This window comes from Paroedura picta, chromosome 16 (genome assembly GCF_049243985.1).
Source record: "Paroedura picta isolate Pp20150507F chromosome 16, Ppicta_v3.0, whole genome shotgun sequence".
In the NCBI taxonomy this organism is placed as follows: Eukaryota; Metazoa; Chordata; class Lepidosauria; order Squamata; family Gekkonidae; genus Paroedura; species Paroedura picta.
This window is the reverse complement of record NC_135384.1, coordinates 23,274,313-23,301,472: the sequence shown is the minus strand read 5'-3', so window position 1 is coordinate 23,301,472 and position 27,160 is coordinate 23,274,313. Positions and strand designations below refer to the sequence as shown.

The 27,160-nt window shown below is 49.5% G+C and overlaps 1 protein-coding gene across 6 annotated transcripts; it reads left to right on the top strand.

The window, feature by feature from the left end:
* The first annotated feature begins 455 nt into the window (after positions 1–455).
* NFE2L1 (NFE2 like bZIP transcription factor 1) lies at positions 456–26,287 on the top strand. Of its 6 annotated transcripts, XM_077315236.1 has the most exons (7): positions 479–626; positions 3,729–3,957; positions 4,269–4,774; positions 19,134–19,349; positions 21,157–21,246; positions 21,690–21,851; positions 23,057–26,287. In XM_077315236.1, exons 3-7 carry the CDS (start codon positions 4,271–4,273, stop codon positions 24,371–24,373), a joined length of 2,289 nt encoding a protein of 762 aa, XP_077171351.1. In that variant the 5' UTR covers positions 479–626; positions 3,729–3,957; positions 4,269–4,270; the 3' UTR covers positions 24,374–26,287. The 6 variants fall into 6 exon arrangements, with proteins under 6 accessions (XP_077171353.1, XP_077171352.1, XP_077171351.1 ...); XM_077315238.1 differs by having other exon boundaries at positions 456–626; positions 3,729–4,774; positions 19,167–19,349; XM_077315237.1 differs by lacking the exon at positions 3,729–3,957 and having other exon boundaries at positions 477–626.
* Positions 26,288–27,160: the final 873 nt, after the last annotated feature.

Genomic DNA, 27,160 nt, shown 5'->3' with positions numbered 1-27,160 from the left:
AGAGAAGCGGCCGGCCAGGAAGGCAGTTAGACCGATGACGTATTGGGCCTGGTGGGGGAGGGGCAAGGGCTGGCTACGGAAGCCTCGGCCCCGAGTGTCAAAGCGCCCCAAAGACAATAGAGTAAGGGAATGAATCGCGTTGTGCATTTGCTGTCTGACGATTGGCTAAGAAGCTCATCGCTCAAAGAGCGTTTTGGGGTGCGGCCTAGAGAGCGCTTCACAGATAGGCCAACTTGTCCTGTCAGTCAGCCCAAGGGCCGGCCGCTGCTCCATCCCACCGATTGGCTTTCGCCCCCACACACCAGCATTTCTTGCCTCAGCGACTATCCTCATTCTCTCTCTCTCTTTTTTTTTTTGTTACTCACTCGATGCCCTGATTGGCCGCTCCGTCTGTCATTCGCCGTGAGGCGTGTCGGCAGGAAGACCGCGTTCGTCCCGCCATTGGGCCGAGGGGCTCTCACTAGCCTCCGTCCTGAGAGCGGATTGGCCGAAGCCCCGCGGAGGTGGGGAGAAGGGTGGGGGCAAGGCGGCGGCGCCTGTTTGGGCTTCGGGAGGACCGGCGCTGGGGTAAGGCCGCCCGAAGGCAAACGGCGAGGAGTCGGCGGCGGGGTCTGAAGAGAGAAACGGTAGGAAAGGCAGCGAGGGGCAGCGGGGGCCTGTGGGAAGGCGAGGGGGAGGAGCTAAGCAGAGGCGCGTGGGGTGGGGGGGAACTGGGGGAGAGCGATGAGGAAATGGGGAGGGGGCTACAGGTGGGAGGGGGCTGTGGGAGGGGAAGGGCCTAAGGGGGGTGGGTGAGGGGAGAGGGGGGGTGGCAGAGAAGGGGCCAGTGCTGCTGCTAGGCAGGGTGTGGGTGGAAAGCAGTCCAGAGTTGTGGGCAATGAGGTGAGGTGTGGTGGGGCCGTGAACAGGAAAGTGGGGCTGCGAAAGGGAAGGTTGGGGGGAATCCCCCAAAGTGAAAACAGCGGGGGGGGGGGGGGGAGAGTAGACGCGAGTGTAACCGTCCAAGAGGTGGGAGGTCTGAAGGCATGTGGGGAGCTAAGGCTTAGGGTGGAAAGGGACTGTGTGCAGCAAAGGGACAAGCGAAGGAACAAAAAGGAGGGGCTGAAAGGGGTCAGGAAGGCAGGGCAGAAGCTACAGGGGTTAAGGATGTGTGGAGGAGCTCAACTTTGGAGCCTTTATTTCCGGGCCGCAACGAGGCGGATGATATAGATAAACAGTTGGGAAGTGCATAGGGTGCTTTGTGGACTTAGGGAGGATGGTCGGCAGGATACAAAATGTTTGAAATCAGTGAGGTATGTAATGTGATGCTGTTACTCTGGGTGAATTCATTCTTAATGGCGATTACCTCCTGTTTGTTTCCCTGCCACCACAGGTGTATAGAATCCCCCCCCCCCCACACACACATACACAAACAATTATGCTGTACAAATGCAGCTCCTGCAAACTGCATCTTAGCCATGTTAACGATAAGTGCAGAGGTGTAATTGGTTTAGAGGTTGCTGCTTTTTGGTTCAGGTGAGCTAGCTGGGAGGTAGGGGTATTCAGAGGAAGTATAGGAGGACTGCTGGGGTAGGGAAGACATTGATTCATAGGAAAGGGAGGGGACAAAGAAATCAATGGTGAAGAGTAGATTGGTGATAGTCCCTTTTATGTGTGTGTGAAAGAGCTAAGAAAATTTAATAAATATCTAAACAGATAAGTGACCATTGCTTGTTTGAGAATGGGAATTTGGGGGGGGGGTTGCCTGTGGGGTCTGTAAGTGTCAATCATGGAAGTTTTTGTGTTTCCTTGTGATGTTGTATAAATAGGATCGGCCCCATGCTGGTCTGCAAAAGGACTTTGTGGTCGTGTCTAGCCTTAGGGGAGTTCTGCATGTTCTCTCCCTTGCCACTTGGATGCATTTTGAGAGGGTTTTAAAAGAGGCAGTGTGAAATATGAGCCCCCAAAAGTCCCAGTGACAAAGTTAGATTTGACAAGTGGGCATGCCAAACAAACAAATACATAGTAGGGGATTCTGGTATTCCTAGTCTTGTCTTTGCTTAAGCAACTTGAGAGTTACGTCCCACTTGTGGAAAGGGAAAGAGGCAAGAGGTAAAGGCTTGAAGGCCAAAAACGGTTGGTGAGTGAGGTTGAATACATGATCGCTTTTCAGAGAGTTAAGGTATGAATTGTGCAACCTCTTGTATGCCACTTGTTGCTGATGGCAACAGCAGCTGGATCAGGATGGATGGTGTCGAGTTAATTGGGGCAAAAGTTGTGTTGAAACACTGACTTTCAAAAAAACAAGACAGGGAGGTTCAGAAGCCATAATCTTTCTGCTTGAGGCTTTACCTACAGTTCAGAGGAATTTTGTTTTTGTTCACACTTTCAGCTGGCTGTGGTAATTTAGTCCTGATGCATTCTGTGGCACTACTGTGGTGGTTAGGTTTGGTATTTTGATGTAGGTAAAATTCTGTACATGCAGTTGTTGAATAGAGCTTTTACAAAAGCTAGTTTTTCTTGTCATACAGATTGTTGATAGAACTTCAGTGGCTTTTACTTTATAACTTCCGGGCAGCCTCAAAATATCAGGGATTTGCTAGGCATTGGCTTCTTGGGCTTATGTATGTGCCTGTATGGGAAGAAAGGATACGTGCTTTATTGCCTGTCCAGCCCTCTCAGTATGGTCTCCAGTGCTCATGCTGGCACTGTACAGACATCTGAAGACTAGAAGCTAAGTTGAGGGGAACAGGGAGGTGAAAGAGGTCAGCTCTCTTTCCAAAAAAAGCCTGGGTAAATAAGTCTGCTAGTTGGGCAGTAGTCTGCTAGCATTCTACGCGCACCCTTCCCAAGTTACTAATCATAACATGTGTACTACATGTGCGCTGTGAACTTGGCAAGGAATGGTAACTAAAACTGTGATGGGGGATTTCCTGTTTCAGGAGCCTTTGAAACCAGTAGAGCTGTCAGCAGCAAACAGTTCTGTGCCTATTAACTGCAATAATGTGGGAAATTCAAAAGTCTAGCAGTCAGCCCCTAAAAAGAGGCAGGTTTTTAACAAATAAATAACCTGATATTTCCTGATAAGTGGTTGCAAAAGCTGTTAAAAGTTTTGAATGGAAAGGGTGCTTTAAAGATTTATTTAGAATACTCCCCTTGTTGGAGAGGGGTTGGGTTTGCCTTTAGGTCACATCAAGCCACCTGCACCTTGGGGAGAAGTGTCCACAGACACTCCTTGTGTGGTTGAATAGCTTCTCAGTCCTCTGAAGCCAGCATCTGACCCCAGCGCTTGCCCTCATTGTAAACTGATCAGAAGGTCACGCTGCATGAAAGGCTTCATCAGCATGCTTTGAGTGCAAGCTGTCAGCAGGTAGAGGAGGCAGGAGGGCTGAAGAGGGCGGCAGGCAGGCGCCAGCGTTCTTGCAATTTGGACCGGTTGGCACTTTGCTACATTTTCTTGAGGAGGGAAGGGGAGCAGAACGTACTGTGGAGGTGACCCAGCAGGACAGAAACGTTGGTTTTGCTTTGAACTGAGAAGGGAACATGGTGGGAGCACTGGGAAAACCCTGACCCAAATTTAACATTGACTTTTTTTGATGCCACCTATGTTTGTTGTTTGAGCTAGGTGAAGGCTGTGCAGGAGGGGGTTCCCTGCGACCCATAAATGATGATGAGAGCCAATGCTGAACAGTGCACAAAAGGGGGTGTCTCCTGCATCTTATCCCCTTCATTTGTTTGATGTGTTTCAGTGTCTGACGAAATCTGCTGCAAGCAGTGGAAGAGTCTCTGAACCTTTCCCTCCTTGGGAATCTTGGACTCTAACTGCTCCTCCAGGAAAGCTTCTCAGAGCCGGAGGAGGAAGAGGGAGGGGAAAGAAAGTGAAGCTGCAGCTGTTCCAGCAGACTTGTCCCGTCTTGTAGTTGGTGTGGGAAACAAGAAAGACTCAAGGAAGTTGCTGTATGTGAACTCTGTGAGACAGTAAGTCACGTGGGCTTATATACGACTGCCTCGGCTTGGTTACAAAACAGTTTGTAGTTCTGAGGAGGTAGAGAACTCCAGAACGGGCAGGAGTTCTGATGAGAAGACAGCCTTTTTTGCTTCTGGAGATTTTGAGGACTTTGTGTTAATTCTTTTGCTGGCAACCTGATTGATTTTCATTTTCATTTTAAACTAAGTTGAACTCAGTTGAATATTTTTAATCCCTTAAACAACTGTGTGGAGACCTAGCTGGGCAAAGTGTGGGCTTTTACAAAAAACCCTGCTGCATGCCTTTACTTCTCCTCTTACAGAAATGCTTTCTTTGAAGAAATATTTCACAGAAGGACTCATCCAGTTCACCATCCTCCTCAGCCTGATCGGAGTGCGGGTGGACGTAGATACCTACCTGAACTCTCACCTTCCCCCTCTGCGGGAGATCTTTCTGGGCCAGAGCTCAGCTTACACTCAGACGCAGTTCCACAACCTGCGCAACACTTTAGACGGGTATGTTATCCATCCCAAAAGTGTAGACCTGGACTACTATTTCACAGCTCACCGGCTTCTTAACCAGGTGAGGGCCTTGGACCGGTTCCAGGTGCCCACCACAGAAGTCAATGCCTGGTTGGTACATCGAGATCCTGAAGGCTCCGGCGCCCAGCCCAGCACAGGCATTGTCCTTGAGAACGGTGGCAGCTTGCAAGATGGAACTGTTTCAGAGAATGTGGTGAGGGAAAGTGGAGCAGAGCAAGGCTTTGGTGAAGAGTTGGAAGACTTGGGTGCAGTGGCTCCTCCCATGAATGGAGATCTCACAAAAGAGGTAAGTGGCTTTCCTTTGTGCTGGCTGTCGGCCGGGGTGATGGGGAGAAGGGGATGGCTGGACTTTCAGAAGGAAAGACACCATGAGAGAAAGTAGCCTGGTTTAAACACTTCTCATTGGTTTGGATAACAAAAGGGAATTTTAGGAATTTTTCTCCTGGTTAGATGACATCTTGGTTTGTAGTTAAAGCAGTTTCTTTGTTCTCAGCCTTTGTCTTTGCTTGGCAGGAGGCATCTTAGTGAATAACACCACCTGTTTAATTGGTAGCATTGGGCAATTGTCTCATTGCACATATCAAATGAGTGGTGATTTATTCAGCTCTGGATTACTTCCAGAAGTTCTTTCTACTTTTTTCCCCCTTCTTCTTTCAACACAGTACTAGGTAGGGCAGCTCTGCCCTAGTTTCCAGCTCCATCATGCCTTTGCAGTCTCTTCCCTGAAGCACTGTTCCATAGGGCTTTCTTTGTGAAAGGCCCATTCTGGTTTGGCTTGTCTGTAGATGTGCTTTGCTGGGGGAAAAGAATTCAATTACTGGATTGTCTACATGGGTGCTCCAAAACAGAGTGGACTCGTCCTATGGAGTTGCTTCCTGACTGCCCTTAATCCCTGGCCTCCTGTGTTGAAAGCAGATAGCGTTACTAGATGTGGTGGCCGGGCTGGGGGTTGTTAAAGCAGCTGTTGTGATTGCCTTCCGCTCCCGTCATGTTCTCTCAGCCCCGCTATTTGCAGAAAATAGGCTAAAGGTTTTGGAGAGCTGGCCTTGGAAATCTAAAAGTGAAACTTGCTTTGGATGTGGGGTTTTCCCAGCAACCAAAGTAGGTAGAGGAGAAACTGAGAACGGACCAGTCATATCTCTAGGGAGAAGATGTGTGTGTTTACAAAGAAGAAGGAAGCAGAATAATAGATCATCTTCTCCATTTTTTTTGAGGTGAAAAATGGGAATACATAACATGAAGTGGAATTCCACCTGTTTGGCTCTTCAGATGTGAATCTTTGCCACCTTCCTTGTGGGAATGAGGGGAAGATAATTGTGGTCTGGAATTTCTCACGCTTGCAAATTCTTATTTCCAGAACGCCAATATTAATAATCAGTTACCATTGATCATACATTAAAAAATAGTAGCCACCTTGAGGTCATGACAGTGAGCAGTTTGAAGATCATAAAGCAGTTTTTTTTGAGAGATAGAAAGGTCTGTGCCCATAATGACTTTTCTGTGCAGCCTGTGAAGGGGGTTCAGCAATGGCTGCAGAAGTTTGTATACAGCTCCTGAAATTCCTGCATGTGGAGAAAACAGGTCTAAATGAGTTTTTACGCCTCAGAGCAGGGCTCCCTAGACATAACACTAAAAATCAACCCTGTATTTGATCAAACTTATAAACTTCTTAGTGTATTAGTGGGAGGGGAGGCCATAGTATCAAAGTATCCATGTTGTAGTATCTATGTTGAATTGGTGCACAGGGCAGTGAGCAGGATCTGGCAAGCCTCACAGCAGCTTTTAGTTTAGCATAGTGGGTATGTTTCTGGGCCCCTCTGGTCTGGGGCTGCCCCTTGGGCTGCCATTCATGTGGGACCCAAAACTAGAGTGACCAAATCATTATAATTCTATAACAGTGTATTTCCTGTGCTTTTGTTTTTTGAAATGCTCAGTGCCCTTCATGTTGTCTCTAACCTTTTCTACAGCAATACAAGGCAGGCCAGTATTATCACCCCGTGAGGGCTGAAGTAGATAGCTGCTTTCCTGAGCTTACCCCGTGAGTTTGTCTCAGGTACAGTTTTACTCGGGGACTTCCCATTGTGTGATGCTCATTATGCTACACCAGCTTTGTGTGTTCTCTGTACTGCCGTACTAATACTGAGAGCACGTAATTCAGGCACTGGGATTGGGGCAATAGCTACGCAATCACTTTGCTTGCCTTTTGGCAAAGAGCCATTCTCCCCTTTCTTCACCCAAGCAGACAATTAAAAGATTCAGATAAAGGCTGCAAAAAAATTGGAGGACTGAAAGTGTTCATAGAAGTCTTGGAGCCTGAATAGCTGGATTCTTCTTGCTCTTTCCCAGGCAGCAAGGACAGAAATATTGGGAAGGAAGGAGATGAATTGGTATGTGTATGCTAGGCAATTACTGACACTTAATACTATACTTATTCTCCTTTGCGTTTTTTCTGTTTTTTCCTTTGCGTGGCAGAGATGATGCACGTAAAAGAACACAATCCCTATTCACTGCACTTATGGTCGACTTTCAGGGAATATCAGAAGAGTCCTGCTGGATCAGACGAATGGTCCCTTCTAGTCCAGCATTCCATACGGTGGCCAGCCAGTTCCCCTGGGGAGCCAAGAACAGGGCAGAGAGGCAGAGGCCTTCATAAAAACCTCCGAAGAGCCCTGCAGGATCAGACCAGTGGTTCCTCTAGTCCAGCATCCTGTCTCACACAGTGGCCAACCAAGTCCTTTGGACAGCCAACAACAGGGCGTAGAGGTTGAGGCCTTCTCCCATAAGATCTTAAGAAGAGTCCTGCTGGGTCAGACCAGTGGTTCCTCTAGTCCAGCATTCGGCCTCACACAGTGGCCAACCAGTTCCTCTGGAGAGCCAAGAACAGGGCAGAGAGGCAGAGGCCTTCATAGGAACCTCAGAAGAGCCCTGCTGAATCAGACCTGTGGTCCCTCTAGTCCAGCATCCTGCCTCACACAATGGGCCAGTTTCTCTGAACAATACAAGGATCCTCAGGAACTGACTTTGAGAACAGGAATTGGTATCAATGTTTATGGGCATGGGAAAGTAGTAAAATGGCAAATAAACAATGTACTGGTCATGTTAAGCACTGGCTTTGCACTAGGGTGTGAACAAGACATGGTCTTTCAAAGAGGGCTTAACACTGACCGTTTTCTTCATCCCTGTTCAATATGAGCTCTGTTTAATTCTGTTTGTTGTCTGGCAGGTGTGTGGCACCCCTGTTTACTGAAGGACAGCTGAAGGGACATAGTTGGTGGTCTGTATTGTGGGACAGAAAAGACAGGGTCTATGGAAATACCCTGTATGGAGACGGAAGCAATGGACCATCTAGTGTGATGGTGGCTGTATGCTGTGATGGCAGGTGGGATCTCAGGCACAGGTTTTTGCCAGTGCTGCTAATGTAAGTGCTCTTGTCACTGTCCTAGGGCAGCGAGGTTGACTGGGGTGTGGGCTGTTATGAAAGCCAAACAAGACAACAGCAATGGTAGAGGCTGTGGGCAGTGTAGTGCAGTTGGTTGGATTGCTGTGTTGGGAACCTTGGTTCCATGCCCTGCAGTTGTGAAACTCCCTGGGTGGTTCATGAAGGCCTTTCTCAGCCTAACTGAGAGCCAGCTTGGTGTAGTGGTTAGGAGTGCGGACTTCTAATCTGGCATGCCGGGTTCGATTCTGCACTCCCCCACATGCAGCCAGCTGGGTGACCTTGGGCTTGCCATAGCACTGATAAAGCTGTTCTGGCCGAGCAGGAATCTCAGGGCTCTCTCAGCCTCACCCACCTCACAGGGGGTCTGTTGAGGGGAGAGGAATGGGAAGGCGACTGTAAGCCGTTTTGAGCCTCCTTCGGGTAGAGAAAAGCGGCATATAAGAACCAACTCTTCTTCTAACTCAATCCTACTATTACACTCATCTCATTGAGTATTGTGGAGCTGAAAACGTGTGTTTTGGTGAAATGTTTTCACCACTGAGCATTGTGAGGCTAAAAATGTGAGTTTGCATCAAACTGGGATGCTGTAATACAACTTTGATGAAAAGAGCATTGGGGGTGAGCTGTTGTGGCCCTTGGATTAGCGGCAGGATACATTTGGATCTGGAAGCAACTGAGTGCATCTTTAACCAGGGATTTAGTTTGTGGTTTGAGCTTTCTCTTTCAGTTTCCCGTAAACAAGATGGGTTTTAGTCGCTTATCTTGACAGGGCGGTTGTGAAAGTGAAGAAAAGCAAGACAGGTGGCAGAGCATAGGAGTCCCTCAGTCACCAAAGTTAAAACTGTACAGGCAGTGGGACTCTTGAGGGAGGGGCGTCCCCAACACCACTGCGTTTTCAGCTTCATATTTAGGCATTTTTTAATCCCACCCTTTCTCCTAGGAAGTCAAGGTAATGATTATGATTCTTTCCTTCCTCCTTTTCTCCTCATGATGAGCATTGTTTGAGGTAGTTTTGGGTGAGTGTGTGTGACTGACAAAGGAATCCAGTCAGCTTTGCAGCTGGCCGAGGATTTGAACCCTCATGTCCCAGATGTAGTCTGATGCTCTTGACTGCTACACCACTCTGGAAGTTGCACATATGTGAAGGTTTTGAAATGACATTCCAAGCTTTTGGCTACTCCCTTGAGGGGGATGATCATGAATGCTTTGCTTCCAAAATAAAAGAGCCGGGCATATGCAGGGCAAAACAGTATGAGATCATTTCGGGATGATGTCTGAGGGTTTGCAGGCCCATCTAGCTTCCCGGAAACTCATTCCATTCTGAAGTGCATTGCTGGGTTGAATGTTGATTTTTTTTTTAAGCCCTGTTTCCCAGCACTTGTTCTCTGCCCATTGGATGCAATGAGCCTGCTACAAACCCTAGCCGGCTTAGACCGGATCCACTGCAAGGGAGGAATTTGGGCTAATCCAAGCACCAGTTAGCGTAGGAGGTAAGTATGACTGCAGCCCTCAAAGCATTTTCTCCCCTCCCTCACCGTCTGTGCCCCATCCTGCAGCTGACAGTGCAGCCCACCACTATTCACATTTGCAGGTGAGGCTCCTGTTGTCTACGAGGGGACTCCCTCTTCCTTTTTCTTGTTAAAAACTGCAGGTAGCTGGGCTAGCCAGGCGGGGAAAAATCCAAAAGCTACAGCCGCAAATTACCTTTTAGAGTTGTCGTAATTGCATCTATTGCTGTGGGATTAATTGTAATAATTGTAATTATCAGTTGAGGCCAACAGTAAAGGTACAGCCCTACTATTAGACTGCTCTGCCGTCATAAAACCTCAGACCATCAGGGTTTGCCCCGGGATCATGTCAATCAGTAGTACTAGGCTTTTGGCCTTTGGCTTCACCACGTGATGATAACAGCTGGACCCAGCAGGACTGGCATGAGGGAACACTTGGCTTCCCGAAGTGCTTGAGCTGCAGGTCCTCTCTGTCAAATGAACATAAGGGAAAGTTATGGAGTTGGAGCTGTTTGTCAGGCCCCTGATTATTCAAACACAATAATGCAAGTACCTGTTTCCACTTGCTATTCAAAGGAGTGAGTGATCCTTTCAAAGCTGATTTCTGTATCCTGGCAGTAGTTCTTTGTGGATGTGTGGAGTGGGAAGGGTCTTGTTCTTCCCTACATCTGCTTAACTGCAGTAAATGGTTTTCTTCTTCTGCTCCTCTGTTCCTTAGAGCAAGGGTAGTCAACCTGTGGTCCTCCAGATGTCCATGGATTACAATTCCCATGAGCCCCTGCCAGCGTTTGCTGGCAGGGGCTCATGGGAATTGTAGTCAATGGACATCTAGAGCAGGGGTCCCCAACCCCTGGTCCGGGGACCGGTACGGGTCCGCAGCTCCTCCTTATCCTCCTCTCTGACTGCTGCTTCGGGGGCTGCCCTGCCAACTCTGCCGCCGGCTCACCTTTGGTGCTCTCCAGCAGCCGCCGTGGCTGGGGCTCCCCCTCGGCGTGGCACTGTGCAACTGCTGCTGGCAGCGCCCCCCAGCAGGCGGCGGGAAGTCAGAGGCATCAGCGGGAAAGCAAGTGGAGCAGGGGCTCAGGCGGCAACATCGCTTGGCAAAAGACTACCCCTCCTCTGGGCCTCAGTAAAATTGTCAAGCGTTGACCGGTCCCCGGTGAAAAAAAAGGTTGGGGACCACTGATCTAGAGAACCACAGGTTGACTACCCCTTCCTTAGAGTTCTTTATCTATCCTTGTGATAGTTTCAGTCCTTTAATGTTTCTTCTAAAACAGTCTCACTGCCAGATTATTTACCCTTTTGTTCTTGCTGTAGTTCCCCTTGGCCTGCGTGCGCATGCACCTCACCCGCACTGTGTTGCATCCCTCCTGGAGGAGAAGCAAGATGGTGCTTGCCGCGGATGCGGAGCATCGAGTCTTCTCTCAAAGCAAAAAGCTTTTTCTTCTTCTTCAAAGCCAAAAGCTTTTTCTTCTGCCTGAAGAGCTCTGGAGCACATAAAGGGGATTTTGAGATGAAGAGGGATAGGCATGTGTCCATATATGTAGTGCAGAAAGCATGCTGTCATGCGTTTTGCCTTTGAGAAGTAGATGGGACATTGCATTACAGCTCTCTGCTTGTGCGTAGGGAGATCTTTTGCTTATGACATTTTAGAAGCATCAGAATATTGCTGTTTGTTCTCTAGACTGAGTACTTGATTGCTAATACCAGGCAAAATACACATGTTGCTTCTTGGGAGCAATGCAATAATATGACCGGAATTAATTTATGAATATCTGCTGAGCTGTCTTGTTTTGGACATGGGTACAGTTAGGTTACTCTGAACAAGGGCAAGCTTTTTCCAAGTTTTATTTGATACCCAAAATTCATATTTTGTTAGTACCCTGAGTTTTGCCCATCCTAGATGCCGTTTCAGTAGAAGGAAAATGGGTGCCTATTGGTATCCATGCTTCCTTTGGTTGGGGAACTTGAAAGAGGGTTGCTTGGGACTAAAACATGTCTAAAAATTGTCCGTATCTGCCTCCTGTTCTGCTCATTCTTCAAGGCCTGTATGTACACAGGCTAAGCCTTGACTCAAATTAGGCCTTCGATCATTCTTACTGTTTGTATCCCTCTCCTGGAGACTGAGGCCAACCAAGGTGTGTTAGGAAATACTTAAGTAAATACACACCTTGGTTGGCCTCAGTCTCCAGGAGAGGGATACAAAAACAGTAAGAACCATCGAAGGCCTAATCTGAGTATTTCTATTGTTACTTTTTAATCCTGTCTTTTCGTAGATTTCATGGCAGCATGCCTAATGCTGCCCTCCTCCATTGTACCTCCACAGTGATCCTGTGACATAGGTTAGGCAGAGTATGACTGACTTAAGGTCATCCAGTGAACTTCATGGCCAGAAAGGGCATGTGAACCTGGGTCTCCCCATTCTTAATCTTAACACGTAATAATCCTTGCAGCAGCCTTTTACATTAGGGCAATATGACTAGTATTTTTGTATTACAGATAGAAAGGGGTACCAGAAAGAATGTGACTTCTTAAAAGAGTATTCCATGGGCTCATAGTTAAGGTCAAAGTTGAGCCTAGCACGTTCAACTGCCCTCAACGTTGCCCTTGAAACACTGATAATGATCCCCCCTTCGTATATAAGGTTCACAAAATTCTGCCCTAGAAAAGCCATTTAACCTGGACTATCCTAGCTTGCTGGGGGGTAAACGGGAATGACTGGGAAAGGCACTGGCAAAGTCTGCCATGAAAACGCTAGAGGACGTCACCCCAAGGGTCAGACATGACCCAGTGCTTGCAGAGGGGATACCTTTACCTTTTATCCTTTCGGTCTTTAATGCAGTGTCATCAAATTGCAAATGAAGCTTCTTTTCTTGGAAGTCTGTATGGTGGACAATTATGGTAGAAATAGGCCATAATAAAAGGGAGGTGTGTTAAATCCTATATAAGTGCTTTGATGGATGTTTTCCACTGTGAAGTTGAGATTTTATATTTCCTATGATGAAAGCAGGACCACTGTGCTGGTGGTGGTGGTGGGAATAGGGACTTAGATCACCAGAGAGGACTGCTGTGTGTCTGAAGAACGTTCTGTCTGCAGGACTACGCAGAGTGCCTTTGGCCATTCTATCACTTGCCTCAGCTGTCGTCAATGCTTGCTTCTTGACTTTGCCCTCCCCTGAACTGACGTAATTCTGGACCTGCCTTTTGTTGCCCTGACCCATTGGCCCCAAGTGCTGTGGATAAAATGGCATCCTCCTTCCTGCTGCTAGTCCCTGGTCATTACTTGCTTTTCATCCTTGTGTTTCTTCTCGCCCTGTGCACGCCTAAGCCTTTCTGTTGAGCTTGCTGCCTGCGTGGTCTGTTGTGTCCCCTTTCCTGATTCCACTTCACCTGATCCTTTAAAAGCTTCTTTTAAACTTCTATGCTCTTCTCATATCATAGCTAGCTCCTGTGTGTCCAGTTTGTTCTTGGGTCCCTGCAGATTGCTAATGACCAATCCTAAAATTTTACTTTTCTAACTGCACTGAAGTCAGTGGGCTAAGGAGGGTATAACTGCTAAGGACTGGTTCACCTAAGCTGTTGCGAATTGGTATCTATCCTCTGGCAACAGGTGGAGAATCAGGTGAGTTTGGCCTGTGTTCAGGATTCTGCAGTCTTGATGCCCAGCTTTTCTCCCTCATTAAAGATCCCTGTAGGTAGGGGACTGATAAGGCACCAGGGTTTGCTTTTGATGCCCCTTGGTATCTTTTTCTGCTTCCAGTTTAGATCTGGTGTAGCTCGCTCTTCTAGAAAGACCTGCTCGCCAGATTAGGGTGTCCTCGCAGTATTTCCACAACAAGGGGATAAAAATAAATGCCCAGCTCAGTCGACATGTGATGAGAGTTGCCGGAATTGGTATTATCCCACCGTGACCTGCCCCACCCCCAGCCTGTCAGTATGCTGGCAGCATATGGGAAGATCTCCTTACTCTTTGCTGTGTCTCTTTTCTCCTGTCCCCGCCCCTGTACTAGTCCCAAAGTAGAGGAGGTTGTCCTTCAGGCAATGGCTGTAAACATGGGCTATATAGAACATACTGTCCCTTAAACTATGAGAGGTGATGGGAAGGGTTTTTTTTTCTCTCTCTCTGCTGCCCACTCACACAACCTGATGGGCAGTAGAGTTAGATCTGTTCTAGTTTGTGGACTGAAATTGTAGGGCTGTCGACTGTCCTGCTGAACCCAGAAACCCTGGGGGGGTTTGCCAAGCTGTCTTCTGAGAGGCCTTCTGAAGGCTTTGGGAGGTGACAGCATCATGTAGCACTTCCTTAGGACATATTTAATACTTTAAATGGCACCAGGACACACAACTCTGAATAGTAAGCAAATAGCATTTACTGGCAGGGGCTCCTGGGAATTGTAGTCAATGGACATCTGGAGGGCCGCAGTTTGACTACCCCTGAAGTAGACAGTACTGACTTGGATGGGCCAAAGGTCTGATTCAGTCCAAGGCTGCTTCAGGTGGCCATGAGGCTTCTGTGGCACAGTGGTGAGGATTTAAACTTGGATTTCCTAGAGCCTAGTCCAACACTTTAACCATCACACCACACTGCAATTGTGTGACTTACCACCAGAGAAAACCCCCTGGAGACTTCTTAGTATTAGTTTTTTGCTGTGGGTAACATTCAGATCTCTTCTTGGGTTTTCCACATCTGACTTTTAGGCCCAGTCTTTCCCAGCCAGGTAACTGCATATTCATTTATAGTTTGTTTGTTGTTGCATTTATTGACCACCATTCCCAGACCCTGCTGGCTTGTGGTGGTTCACAAAAAAATATTAGGGGGCAAAGTAGAGGATCTCTCTCCTTAACAAGGTTTGCTTCCATTTCTTTTCACTCTTTCAGTGAAGTGGTTGCCAGTTTTGCTTCAGCAAATGTGCCTATGCTGTAGCATTTTTTTAAAGTCCTGTACAGCATCCTTGTGTGGTGGTCTCTAGGCTCTGCCCACACAGTGACTTGAGCACTGAGTCAGCTCACTATTTGACTGGTGTCCCAAAGAGGATGAGCTTTCCATGAGATTCTATAACAGGGGTAGTCAAATGGCGGCCCTCCAAATGCTGGCAGGGGCTCTTGGGAATTGTAGTCCATGGACATCTGGAGGGCCGCAGTTTGACTATCCCTGTTCTATAAGGATAGCAGCAGAATTTTTTTGTTGGGGGGGGGGTTGTGTCTATTTTCCAGGTTTGCTATAAACATACCTGCAATGAATGTGAGCATCTCTCCCTCCCCTGTAGAATATTGCTGATTCCTTGTAGATGGTGCTGTTAGGTTAATGAAAACTTTATATACTTCTGCCTTCTTGAAATGCTAGGACAAACTTTGTGCATATAAGACTGAAGAAATCCCAGGTGCCTGGTTGCACCGGAACCCAAAAATATGGCGCTGGCAACAATACGTAGGATTTTACTTTTCTCTCCTAGCCTTGTAATTAGGAGGCCCAAAAAACCTTGCCTGGGAACCAGAGATCCTTTTTTTTGTCATGTTGGGGAATGCTCATCTATTCTGTAAGTGTGTTGCTCTTCAAGTGCACTATTTTCTCAATCTCAGCTTTCTGCATAAAATGCCACAGCTAACTAAGTGTCTCATGTCTGCAAGGATAGTCCATACCTGCAAGGATAGGCCAATGTGGCCTCGTAAATTTTCAGCGTCAGGGTGGGAAGGAAGAGAGAGTGCTTCAAGCAGAGCTTCTAGGAATCAGATGCTGGGTTCAAATATCCAGTCTAGGATTTTGCCTATTCCTCTTGGTAACATGAAGTGGAGAACCTAAGCAAAATAAGCAATTAACAGTTAGAAGTAGATTTGCTGCATGCGTCCATGTTGCAGTTTTCTTCATTTGCAATGCTTCAGTATTTCTGTGCCCCCCCCCTTCTTACCCTCCTTCTCTAATAGCACAGGTGAAAGTTGGCAAAGCATGTAGTCCAGACTGGATTACCATTGACTGGGTTAACGTGTGTGTGAACATTCCTTCCTGATCTGTTCTTCAGACATCTTTGGTCCAGCACCAGTCACTCCATCCCATCCCAGGGTCAGCAATAAGCAAGGAGGTCTCAGCTCCATGATTTAAGTCATGGCTTGTGCTTCACCTCTTTATGTGCTGTCTCCTGGTGACAGCAGGACACATGGGTGTGTTGCACACGCCTTTGGATCTGCTCCCATCTTTACCCTCTCGGACTCTCCAGGGGGGAGCCTAGTTTTCTGTGCCCACATTGAAGCAGTCCAAGTTGCTACCAGGGCAGGCAGTTCTGTGTGTTTTTATCTCCTGCTTGCCGTTGGGAGGGAGGGAGGCAGGAAACGCCATTCCCACCCCTGCATTCCTTTTCCCCACCCCGTTCCTTTGCAGAATTCTAGCCCCTTGAGCTCAAATTCTTAATGGCAGCGGATGAAAAGTTCCTGATGGGTTGTTTTTTACACACACCCAAACACCATCCTGCCTCTGTGCAGGCGATGAAGCCTGGCCTTCCAGACCTCTCCTGCCTGCTGTAATCTGGGCTGATGGAGGAGAATTGCTTGTAACCTTTGGGGACAAGAGCCAGTATTGTGGGTAGGGGTGCGGTCTGCAAGGGTATGCGATTGGGGGGGGGGGGGTAGAGACGAGGTGAGTGTGTTGGCTTTATTCTTTCCGGCGCTCCTCTTGCACCGTCGCAGCCTGGCTTGGGTGGGGCACTCTGGCGTGGGAGCTTCTCAAGGAGAGAGAGGCCCGAGCCGCTGCTGCAGCTCCCAGGGCGACCTGGGCGGGGTCGAAAGCTAGGAGAAGCAATTGGCTCTCCTCTTCGCATCCTAGGTGACGAGCGCAAGGAGGAGCCCGTTCCCCGCATCCTCGGCAGGGACCCGAGGCATGGGATTGGCTCTCGTTGCATCCTAGGTAACCGGCACAGGGCGGAGCCTGACTCCCTCTGCATCCTCCGCGGTGACCTGGGGGAGGGGATTGGCTCCGGCTGCAGCCTAGGTAACAGGCGTGTGTGAGTGTGCGTGTGTGTGTGTGTGTGTGTGTGTGAGAGAGTGAGTGTGGGGGTGTTGTCTCAGTCTCGCTGCAGCCTCAGCACGGCACATGGGGTGGGGATTCCATCTCTGCATCTTGGGCATTGAGCAGGGGGTGGGGATTCGCCGGAACTCCTCTCTAAGCGACAAGCCAAGGAGAGCTGAGGATTGGATCTCATGCTTGGGAGGGGGGGAGGGCCGGCTCTAGCACAGCACCTGTGGGTCACATGCTGGCAAGGGAGGGAGGGGGGCTTCCAAACAACTCAGGGGCAGCTGGCAAGCCTTCCTCCCCCCCCCAAAAAAAAAAAGAAAAGAAAAGAAAAAGCACAGCTGCTAACTGAAACCGGAGATGTCTGTCCGGCACCCTGCCTGGGTCACCCAGCTCTGCCTGCCTGGAATCTGCGCTCTACATAGACCATGATCTGGGTGGACAGCTCTGGGAGTGGCAGCTGGGGACATGAGAAAGGTATCCCTTCTTTTTAACCCTTTTCATGCCTGTCATGCTTGCCTGCCACTTGCTTTTAGGTGGACCCAGGCCAGGTCTCTCCCACCAGATGTCAGGACCCCCAAAGGGTCTGCAGTGAGCCAAGGATGCGTGGTACCTTGATGAGGACTGGTGGACTGAGAGAGAAAGGGGAATGGCGACCGATGTGGGCACAGTACGTTGTGTTTGGAGGTTTCTTGGTGCGGGTGCTCAGATTATGAGGCAGTGCTGCTATACAGAGGATTTATGTGTGCTGAGAGGGTTTTGGGGCAGGGGTTTCCATGCAGGAAGGTGCAGAGGTTTAGGACAGGTGAACATTGCTAAGGAAATGTACTACTGAGAAGGTGGGATAGAAATGAGGAAGAATTTGGTCCCTGTAGGTGCCCCGGGACATTATACCGTGGAAGGTGGGGCAGGCGACGGTGGCTGGGGCAGGGGGTGCAGACTGTCTTCCCCGTTGCTGTCATTCTGTTCCAAGACATAAGTTGTCTTCTGTGAGTAACTGAATGGAGCTTCCATCTGACTCGGAGTCCTTCGTCTGAATGGGAATTTTGGATGATGGAAGTCGAGTTCAGAAGGGAGGAGAGGCAAAAGCGGGGAAGATGCCACTCTGGGTCAGACAACTCACGAGTGAATTGGGGTGGGGGTGTACATAATCTTTAGTTAACATGGGTGAATAATGGTGGGGGGAGGATTGGCTATGGAATAATCCAGGCAGGTGCTTAGCACAGTTAGGCCAGGAAATAAGTTGGGCCTTGAGGGATGAAGTTGCTTTAGACCCGGGTCAGAAAAGAAGATCCAAGAAGATTTGTAGAGGAGGTGATTTGCAGCCCTTGAGCCCCTGATTGAGGGCAGCAGTGGGGTTTACACACATGCAGGGCAAAGATGTTAGGTTTTGGGGCAGGGGCAGCTACATAATTCTAAATGGCATTGGTAGCTTGAATACCGTTAAATTCTGGGGTGGGGCGGGAGATGGAAAACTAACTAATGCTGCTGTGATCTGTGATCTTGCTCTGAAAGAGGGGGTATTATTCTCACTTGAAAGAAACTGGAGTAATGTCTCAGTGGGTACATTTGGCATGCCTGAGTCCTTTCCCTTTCTCTTTGCGATACAGGAATAGGAGGACGGGGGACTGGGGCGGAAAGATAAAGTGGTTTTCAATGGGGAGCAAATGGGTGGAGTCTGAAGTTCATACTGCCTGTGAGACTTGACTGCAGGTTTTCTTGTGGCACTAAACAACGACTGTTGGCAGTTTTCAGGACTGGCCAGGATGAGAGGAACACGCTCCTGCAATTCATGAATAAATATAGCCTGCTGGTCAGGCGGATGGGTGGGTGGATCAGCCCCTGGGAGAGGCCTGTCCTGCAGAGGAAGAATTTGTGGGATATTGCGGGGGTGGGTGGGTGGGTGTAGGAAAAAGAATGCCAGAGGGGAAAGGATGCCTGGAATGGGTAAGGGTTGGGCACCACTTTGCAGTTCAGATTTTTTTTTTGAAATAGTGGTTCCATCGAAAGGGCTAGCTAAGACGGGAAGCAGCTCTGCTGTCTGGAGCCTCCGAGCTGGCAAGGCACAGCACGCATGGCAAAGCCGGGTTCTCAAGTTGCATCAGGTGGCTGGAAATGCAGAGATTCCCCACCCCTTTATGCAAATGCCCAGAATGGCACCACAGGCTGATGCAAGCCCGCTATGGAGCAGCAATCTGGAATGACAATTGGCCCTCCCTCCCTCCCCAGCCAGCCAGCCAGCCAGCCAGCCAGCCGTCTGAGCAGTTAAAGCTGCAGACTCCCTCCTGCCTGGGCCGAAAGAGCACTGCTGCGTAGCATGGGCAGCGAGGAGGAGACAGCTCTGTGGCTGTTCATGGAGTTCGCGATCTGCTCCCCGGAGCAGCCTGTTTGCAGAGCCGCCCCTGGCAAGCTCCCAGTGCAGAATGGCTGTAGGTGGGGGGAAGGTGCCCGGAGCCCCACGGCAGCGGGGCTGGTCCAGGAAAAGAGAGGGGAAGGCGGGGCAGGCTCCTGCCCCGAAGGAAGGCTGGCACTTGGAGGTGAGTGGGGTCAACTGAGTGGCAAAGCTGAAGTTGTCTTGGTGCTTTGGGAGTAGGGGCTGCTGATGGTTGTGCTCAGAATTGGGGGGGGGCTTCTGAGCAAGGGGGAGTTGAGTGTTGAAGAAAAGTTTCCCTCCCCCCCCCCTCCCCTTCCCTTTTAGGACATTGATTTAATTGACATCCTGTGGAGACAGGATATCGACCTTGGAGCTGGGCGTGAGATTTTTGACTACAGCCACCGTCAGAAGGAGAACGAGGTGGACAAAGAAGCCAGCAACGGGCAGGAGTGTGGGGATGGCTGGAGGAGCCGAAGGGGCGACGCTGCCGACAGGGCCCTGCTAGTGGATGGCGAGACAGGGGAAAGCTTCCCTGCACAGGTAAAAACAAAACCACCCCACCCTTGGTTGGGCCCGGCCGTCTTTCTCATTTGGGGGTTTGGTCTCTCTCCAGCGGCCCAATAGGAGGGAAGAGAAATCTGCAGCTGCGTGCTGAGGCTGGCCTTGGAGCAAAAGAGGCTTTTCTCAAGGGGAAAAGGGAGGGCAGGCAGCGATGCTCACGAGGGCCCTCCCTTCTCAAGCTGAGCCCTTGCAGAGGCTGCGAGCCAGTGTGGTCCAGAAAGCAGGCACTGAGGGCAGCTTCTCCCGGTTTGTGCTGCATTTGGGCACAGATACACATGTTAGTGCCATTTGGTACCTTGGCTGAAGGCTTGTCTGTGATTGTGACCCTTCCCATATTTTCTGCACTAAGGGGTCCCTTAGTCCTTTCTAGGGGTTATTGCTGGTCCCAAATCTTACCCCTGGGATTCTGGCTTTCTCTGAAAAAAAGGCCTGTCTCCCGTTCCCTTTTTTTAAAACCATTTTTTTCTCTTTTAGTAAACCTAGTAAAATTTTATTCCAGCTTTTTGGGACATTAGCCCTCCTGTTCTTTCAGGGTGTGCATTAATGACCCCCAGATTTGCTGGGCTTTTAGGGTAAGATGTTGGAGCTTGCTGTGCGTGGGTCTCTTGACCATCTTCAGCCAGTGGGTGAGGTGCCTGGCCTGGTTCCAGTTGTCAAGTTACCTTTGTTGCTATGGTTTATTTTATCTATTTAATTTCTATACTGCCCTCCTGTAAGGCTCAGGGGAGTTTACGTAAAAGATAGGGGAGCCCATTATAACCATAATAATAATCATAACAGTAACGGTAAGAACCGATCAACAATAACGTAACAATTAGCAGTGCAAGAGAACTTTCAAAAAGAACCCGTGGATGTGGAGGATGTCTGATGTCCCCGGGGGAGGGGGGCAGCTGAATGGTGTTAGGTCTGTTGGCCTCAGTCGAATGCCTGGAGGAGGAGCTTCCTTTTACAAGTCCTTTGGAATTGTGGGAGTTCAGGAAGGGCCCTGATACCTTCAGGGAGCTCATCCCACCAGGTGGGGGCCAGGGGTCCTCAGGCAGTTGGTGCTGGCCGAATGTTGCTGGCAGCTGAGGCAGGGTCTCTGGTGTGACAGGCTAGGGTTTGGACAAACCTGCCCTCTAACAAATGGACCCTTTGTGAAAGCTGCCAACACGTGAAGAGCATTTTGAAGGTTCAAATCCCCACTTTTATGAAGCTTTGCTTGCTGGCCGAGCTGGAGTCCTTCTCATTCTCTCAGCCTGCCCTACCTTAACTTAGTGGTTGTGAGGGTAAAACAGGAGTTGGACTGCATGTGATGTTTTATGCTCACTTGAAGAAGGGCAAGATCTCCGCCTTTCTGCTCACATCCACACAGATTTTATTTTGATTACAGCAATTTATTTCCTTGGGCAGAGCTATGGCCAGGCATGGCTGAGCCCAGAGGAGGCAGTTGGGTGTAATTGGAGCAAGGAAGAACGCACAGGGTGCTGCAGGAGGGGTTAGAATCTTGCTTGTGGGATTGAACAGACATCTGCGTGTTGCCAAGAGGACCAGTAAGCAAATGGAGCTTCCTGAGCCACGGGCTGGCCTAGATCATTGGTCTCGATTATGACTCAGAACTGGGCTGCATCAGCAGTTACTTAAGAGAAAAAGTTCACACCCACAAAATGGACAGTAGAAAGAAAAATTAAATGGGTTCCATGTTTGAGGCTAGGGTGAAAGGAGGTCCCAGGTCTTGCCTGGGGCAGAGGATCCTTGTGGCTGGGCCGCCACGAGCTAAAGCCGCTGTTGAATTGCTGCCTTCCAGGTGCCTGGTGTGGAGGACCAGACAGCCTTGTCTTTGGAGGAGTGCCTTAGGCTGCTGGAGGCCACATTTCCCTTTGGAGAGAACTCGGAGGTGGGTGTGCATTTTACCCTTGGGGATGGGCAGCTGAATCATCACGGTCATTTCCGCAGGGCTTTCCCGTTTCTAGAGGCCTGTGGAGCCCCCTCCTCCTCATGTCCTTGTAGTAACCTTGGGAGTTGGGCAGGGGACCGTTCAAGGTCACTTTGTGATTTGAACCTGGGCTGGCTGCGGCCAAGCCCAGCATTTCATCTGCCATACGTCTCTGTATTCTGCAGGCTTCGTTAGGTGAGCAGCTTTCCTAAATGGCGAAGAAAGCTTGCTGCTGCATGAAGCACAGGGAAAGGGGGGGGGGCGGAGGGAGACTGTGGTGCCTGCTTCTCCCCTGTCCCCCTTGCTTTAAAACCCTTTGTATGTAGGAACGACTGGGCTGACTGTCACTGATATGACTCGTATAGCTGCACTCCCAAGGTGAGCAAACTCTGCTTTGTTTTCAGTTTCCAGCTGCAGATGCCCCCAGCCTGACCGAAGCTGTGCCTAGTGAAAGCGGGCCATCCGTTGTTCCAAGCGGGCTCCTGTCTCCTCTTCTGACAGAGACGGCGCTGCCCTTCGATCTGGAGCAGCAGTGGCAGGACCTCATGTCTATCATGGAAACGCAGGTGAGGAGGGCTGGCCGGCCTGCCTCTCCCCGAGCTGCATATCCTGGATCCCCTGCTGCTGTCCTCTCCTCTACATTGCTTGTACCAATAGTCTTTTCAGCAGTAGAAACTCACTCTGACGCTGTGATTGGCCTTGGTTGTTTTCTGTATAGGCTTCAAGCCTTGAAAGCGTGCAGTGGACTTCCCCTGCACCACCTCCCCACAAACATCAGCCTGATAATGTTAGGCTGGGAGTACAGAACAGGTGCAGCTGCCAGACACATTATTCACCACCTGGAGTGGTGCACAAAACAGCTGACTGGAAAGTACCCAAAAGGCAGAACCTCCCACCAGCCCAACTTGCCATCCAGACCCTGTCCTGTTTTAGGCAGAAAGTGAGAGAAAATTGAGTAATAGGAGCACAGAGACGGCGCCAGCCGCTTGCTGCAGGAGAGGACTCAATGAAAGAAGAGAACCTCTAGGGTCAGGAGAGACACCTGTGCAAGCTGGAGCCCTTCACCAAACCATGCAGCATCCCTCACATAAAGGCATATGGTCTCGTCACTGTCCCTAGTAGAGCTTCATTGTTCAGGGTGTGTTTTTGGGGCAGATGGATTTCCTCTACACCTGGAGCACAGTAAGCTGCTGCTGAAACACGGAGGGCCCTTCTCTTCCAGCTTTCTGTGGCTTCCTGGTTGGGAGCCAGCCATGGGCATACAGCACCTTGCAGGTTTACAAGCAAGGCAGCCTGTAACTGCTTGGGCCGTCCTTCCTTTTGGAGGATCCGGAGTACCATCGCCTAGTTGGGGAGCTGAGATGCCAGGGTTTTTCTTAGCCCATATTTGTTGCATACTGAATAATCAAAGTTCACTATACAGAAAGTTGCTGGAAATCCCGATTTAAAGTAAAAAAAGTCTCATGGCTGTCAGAAGTTGCACCATATGGCATGAGTTAGCAGTGACCTAATAGACCTGTTCCTTCCCCGCTATCTGTAACTTCTGTCTTGATGGAGTCCTGGGGAACCCAGAAGTTCCATAGGTTTATATGGGCCTTAAAAATGAGTTTTAAAATATGGACTGCTAAGGTTTTCTGTTGGGATTCCATGAGCAGGTGGGGAAGGGCTTGCTTTGTGTACTTACTGCTGTGCATCCTAGTTGGTGGTTAAGGACATAGATGTGATTTAGAGCAAGAGAGACCTCTGAGAGAATCTCTGTTCCTTTTATCAGGGTATGGAGGTCAACAGCACAGCGGCTGCGGAGAACTTGTACAACAGCACAGGCGGAGACCTCCTGACAGCCGGTTACAGCCTTGCACCTTCCACCCCCATCAATCAGAATGTCAGCCTGCATCAGGCATCGCTGGGCAGCTGCACCCAGGACTTCCCTTCCCTGTTCAGCTCTGAGATCGAGAGCCCTTCGCTCGCCGGCAGCTCAGCTCTGTTGCAGCTGGTGCCCGACAACTCCACCGGCTTCACCTCCACCTTCGGCTCGACCAACCTGAGCGGGATCTTTTTCCCTTCTCAGCTGAACAACACTGTAAACGACACATCCGAGCCCGACCTTCCCGATCCTCTAGGGGGGCTCCTAGATGAAGCCATGCTGGATGAGATTAGCTTGATGGACCTGGCTATCGAGGAAGGCTTCAACCCAGTGCAGGCCTCCCGCCTGGAGGAGGAGTTTGATTCAGACTCGGGGCTGTCTTTGGACTCAAGTCACAGCCCTGCTTCTCTCAGCAGCTCCGAAGGCTCTTCATCGTCCTCTTCTGCTTCTTCCTCCTTTTCTGAGGAAGGTGCCGTAGGCTACAACTCAGACTCTGAAAACGTGGACTTTGAGGAGACGGAAGGGGCTGTCGGCTACCAGCCGGAGTACAGTAAGTTCTGTCGCATGAGCTACCAGAACCCTTCCCAGCTGCATTACCTGCCTTACCTAGAGCATGTGGGTCACAACCACACCTACAACATGGACCCGAGGAGCTTGGAAACCGAGGAGCCCGAACCAGCCAGCGTGGGGAAGAAGAGCGCCAAGGAGAAGCAGGCCGACTTCCTGGATAAGCAGATGAGCAGAGACGAGCACCGCGCCCGAGCCATGAAGATCCCTTTCCCCAACGAGAAGATCATCAACCTGCCCGTGGAAGAATTCAATGAGCTCCTGTCCAAGTATCAGCTGAGCGAGGCCCAGCTGAGCCTCATCCGGGACATCCGGAGGCGGGGGAAGAACAAGATGGCTGCCCAGAACTGTCGCAAGAGGAAGCTGGACACGATCCTCAACCTGGAAAGGGACGTGGAGGACTTGCAGAGGGACAAGTCGAAGCTGCTCAGGGAGAAGGTGGAATTCCTCAGGTCTCTTCGCCAGATGAAGCAGAAGGTGCAGAGCCTCTACCAGGAGGTATTCGGCTGCCTGCGGGATGAGAACGGCCAGCCCTATTCCCCAAATCAGTATGCCCTACAGTACGCCAGCAATGGCAGCATGATCCTAATACCACGCTCCTTAGCTGACCAGCAGGGCAGGCGGCAAGAGAGGAAACAGAAAGACAGGAGGAAGTGAGAGGTGGTGATGAGCAGCAGGGGAGTTTGAAACTCGCTGAAACGACATCTCGAGAAGGGCTGAGCCCGGAAGAAGCTGAAAGAACTTTCACGCCCTTCTTATCCAATATATCTTCTCAAAACCATGATAGCTGCCAGTCAGTGTATAAGAGCAGACTGCAGGGCGGGGGGGCCGACACGTCTGGAGGGGGCAGAATGGCAAAGCATGTTGGGAAAGACCTGCGCCCCCAGCAGCCTGGCACCCATTGTGGAATGTTGGGGGGTGGGTTGGGGGAGATCGCTGGCAAAATGTGTATGTGGGAGGGGGGGGTGAGTCGCAGTGGAGGGTAGAAAAGTTGAGTTGCTACAGCTGGGTCTTCTTAAGATAAGGGAGGGGGGAACAAGTATTTTGTGGAAAGACGAAGCAGGTGTAAGCGAGCGTTTTGTTTTTGAACTCCCAAAATGCAGGTAAATGTCAGGTACCTGGGTTATTTTCCTTAACCTGTTTTTTTGACATCAGTTGGGTGCAATTTAAAAAACTCAGTTTTATCCTGCAGTTAGCCAGCATCCCTTCCTTAAGTTCGGGAGGGAGGGGGGATGAGAGCAGTAGGAAAGGGTTTTTGGTTAGGGGCTGTTTCCTCATCCCTTTGGACTGTGGGAGGAAGTGAGAAGTTTCCATTCAAGGAGTGAACTAGTGCAATCTGGCCTTTAAGTACCTGCCAGAAGTGTTGGAAGGCTGGGATGGGTTAACAGAGCAGCTAAGGTGATGCATCTTCCCATTGAACACTCACCAAGCATGTCACTGCCCACAGGGAGGAACCAGCATGGGTGACAGGCCGACACCGCCTTCGAGATGCATTCAGCTGAGATGGCACACAGTACATCGCATGCTCCAGTTTGCCATCTTCTCTACCAGTTGGCTTGAAGAAACTGCTTTGGGGGGGGGGGAGTAGGTATAAACCCTGGTTTCTTCAGTAGGGTGGAGTCATTGCTGTTGGGTCCCCAGTGGGTTTGGTTTCCCCTAAAATGGGCTTCTGCTATGGAGAACGTTGCACTCCCAGTAGCGAGTCCCCTTTCTCCGAGGGTAGTTGGATTTTAATGAATGGGTTTTAGAGCAGTTGGCTGTCTTGTTCTCTCCCTACCCCTTTGCACTGTAGACTGGTCTTGTAGCATACATGTAGGAAAAGCAAGGGAAAAATGCGGTCTCCCTGTCCCGGATGACGAAGGCTGCTGAAAATTCTTATTTTGCCATAACAGGACACTCTGTGATTCCACAGCTGGCTTCCCTTGGTTTTTTGGTTTTGTTTGTTTTTGAGGGGGGGGGCGTGTCACTCTGACCACCTCTCCCTCTCCTGAGAATAAGGCAAAGGGTGCAGGTAGTGCCTTGAACATGGCTGGCCTCAAGCTTCGAGGCCGTCCTCCAAGCTGTTAAAACTTGCAGTATAGCACAGCTGGTAGTATTATTGACCTTACCAGCACCTGAGGAGCTTAATGGCTTTGGGTTTCCCTCCCCAGCCAGTCAGTCCTGTGTATGTGATTGTGAGAGGGTGTAGCACTGAGATGAGCACCATCCAGGGGGTTTATGATGTGCTGTTTATCTGGCAAAGGGCAAATATGGCCACCTGGAGCTCCCTATGATCTTGCCTTCTAAGGCCGAGGTTTTGGAGAGAAAGCACGGGGAGGTGGGAGCGTGGAGCCTCTTGTGCCTGCAAGGTGTGTGACAGCATGAAAACTTGAAGCACAAAATGTGTCAGAATTGTGGCTGGGGTTCGCTGGGTGCTTCGGATGGAGCCCTGATGTGTGCATGTGTTAATTTATTTTTTGTTCCTTTTTAGAAATTTTTATTTTGAATGGTTTCTGTGATCTGTTGGGGAGAGGAGAGAGTGAGCAAGCACAGGATGAAAAAGAATAAAAAAAGGCTTATTCACTATTTGAACATCACTGTGGTCTTTCTTTTTTTTAAAAATGGAACTGCCTTCCTAGCTCGAAGAACTTTGATTCTGGGCCTCCCTGATCTTTAGTCTGACACGGTCACCACTATAAATTTGTCCATGCACTGACTTTTTCTTATAGGTACAAAGGCTTCATTGGCTATAGTATAGTAAATCCCTAATTTAAAGAACAAGATGGGAGCCTTTGTGCAGCCTCAATGAGCAGTGAAGGTATACTGATCACTGATTTGTCTTCTATCCAAAGGGACAGTTACATCTTTTTATTTTTAAATTTACTGACCACCATTCTTGGACCAAACAATAAAAATTACAATCTCTAGCAGCCTAGTCCAATCTATTCCCTCCCAACACACTGTCCATCATTAGAACTGGACTGTTCAGAGATCTCTCATTGTAAATGTAATATAACCTTGGAGGATTAGTGATTTAGGCACTGAACGTTTGAGGGGGTTTCCCCCCTCCAACTGCTTGGAGTAGAAACAAGCATCCTGGATGTCCATTCTAGAACATTTAAGCTCCACAGAATGTGGATAGTGGTCAAATTAAGTCCCAACATTTCCCATCTCTTCTGCCCATCCAAGTGTATTGTACACATCTCCTGGGGCCCCTCTCCTTCCCACTCCCTCGAGGGAGGAAAGTCAACATGACCATATAGTTATATCACCTGATAAATGTTTTAAGAAATTTAGAAAATATATTAAAAATTAAATCCCACCCGTTTGGGGAAACCCAGGGCCATCATGAAATCCTGGCTGAGATAGCCTCCCCTGGAAGACAGAGCAATTACCCAATCCTGTTCTAATTTAGCCAGTTTGGTGTAGTGGTTAGGAGTGCAGACTTCCAATCTGAGCTGGGTT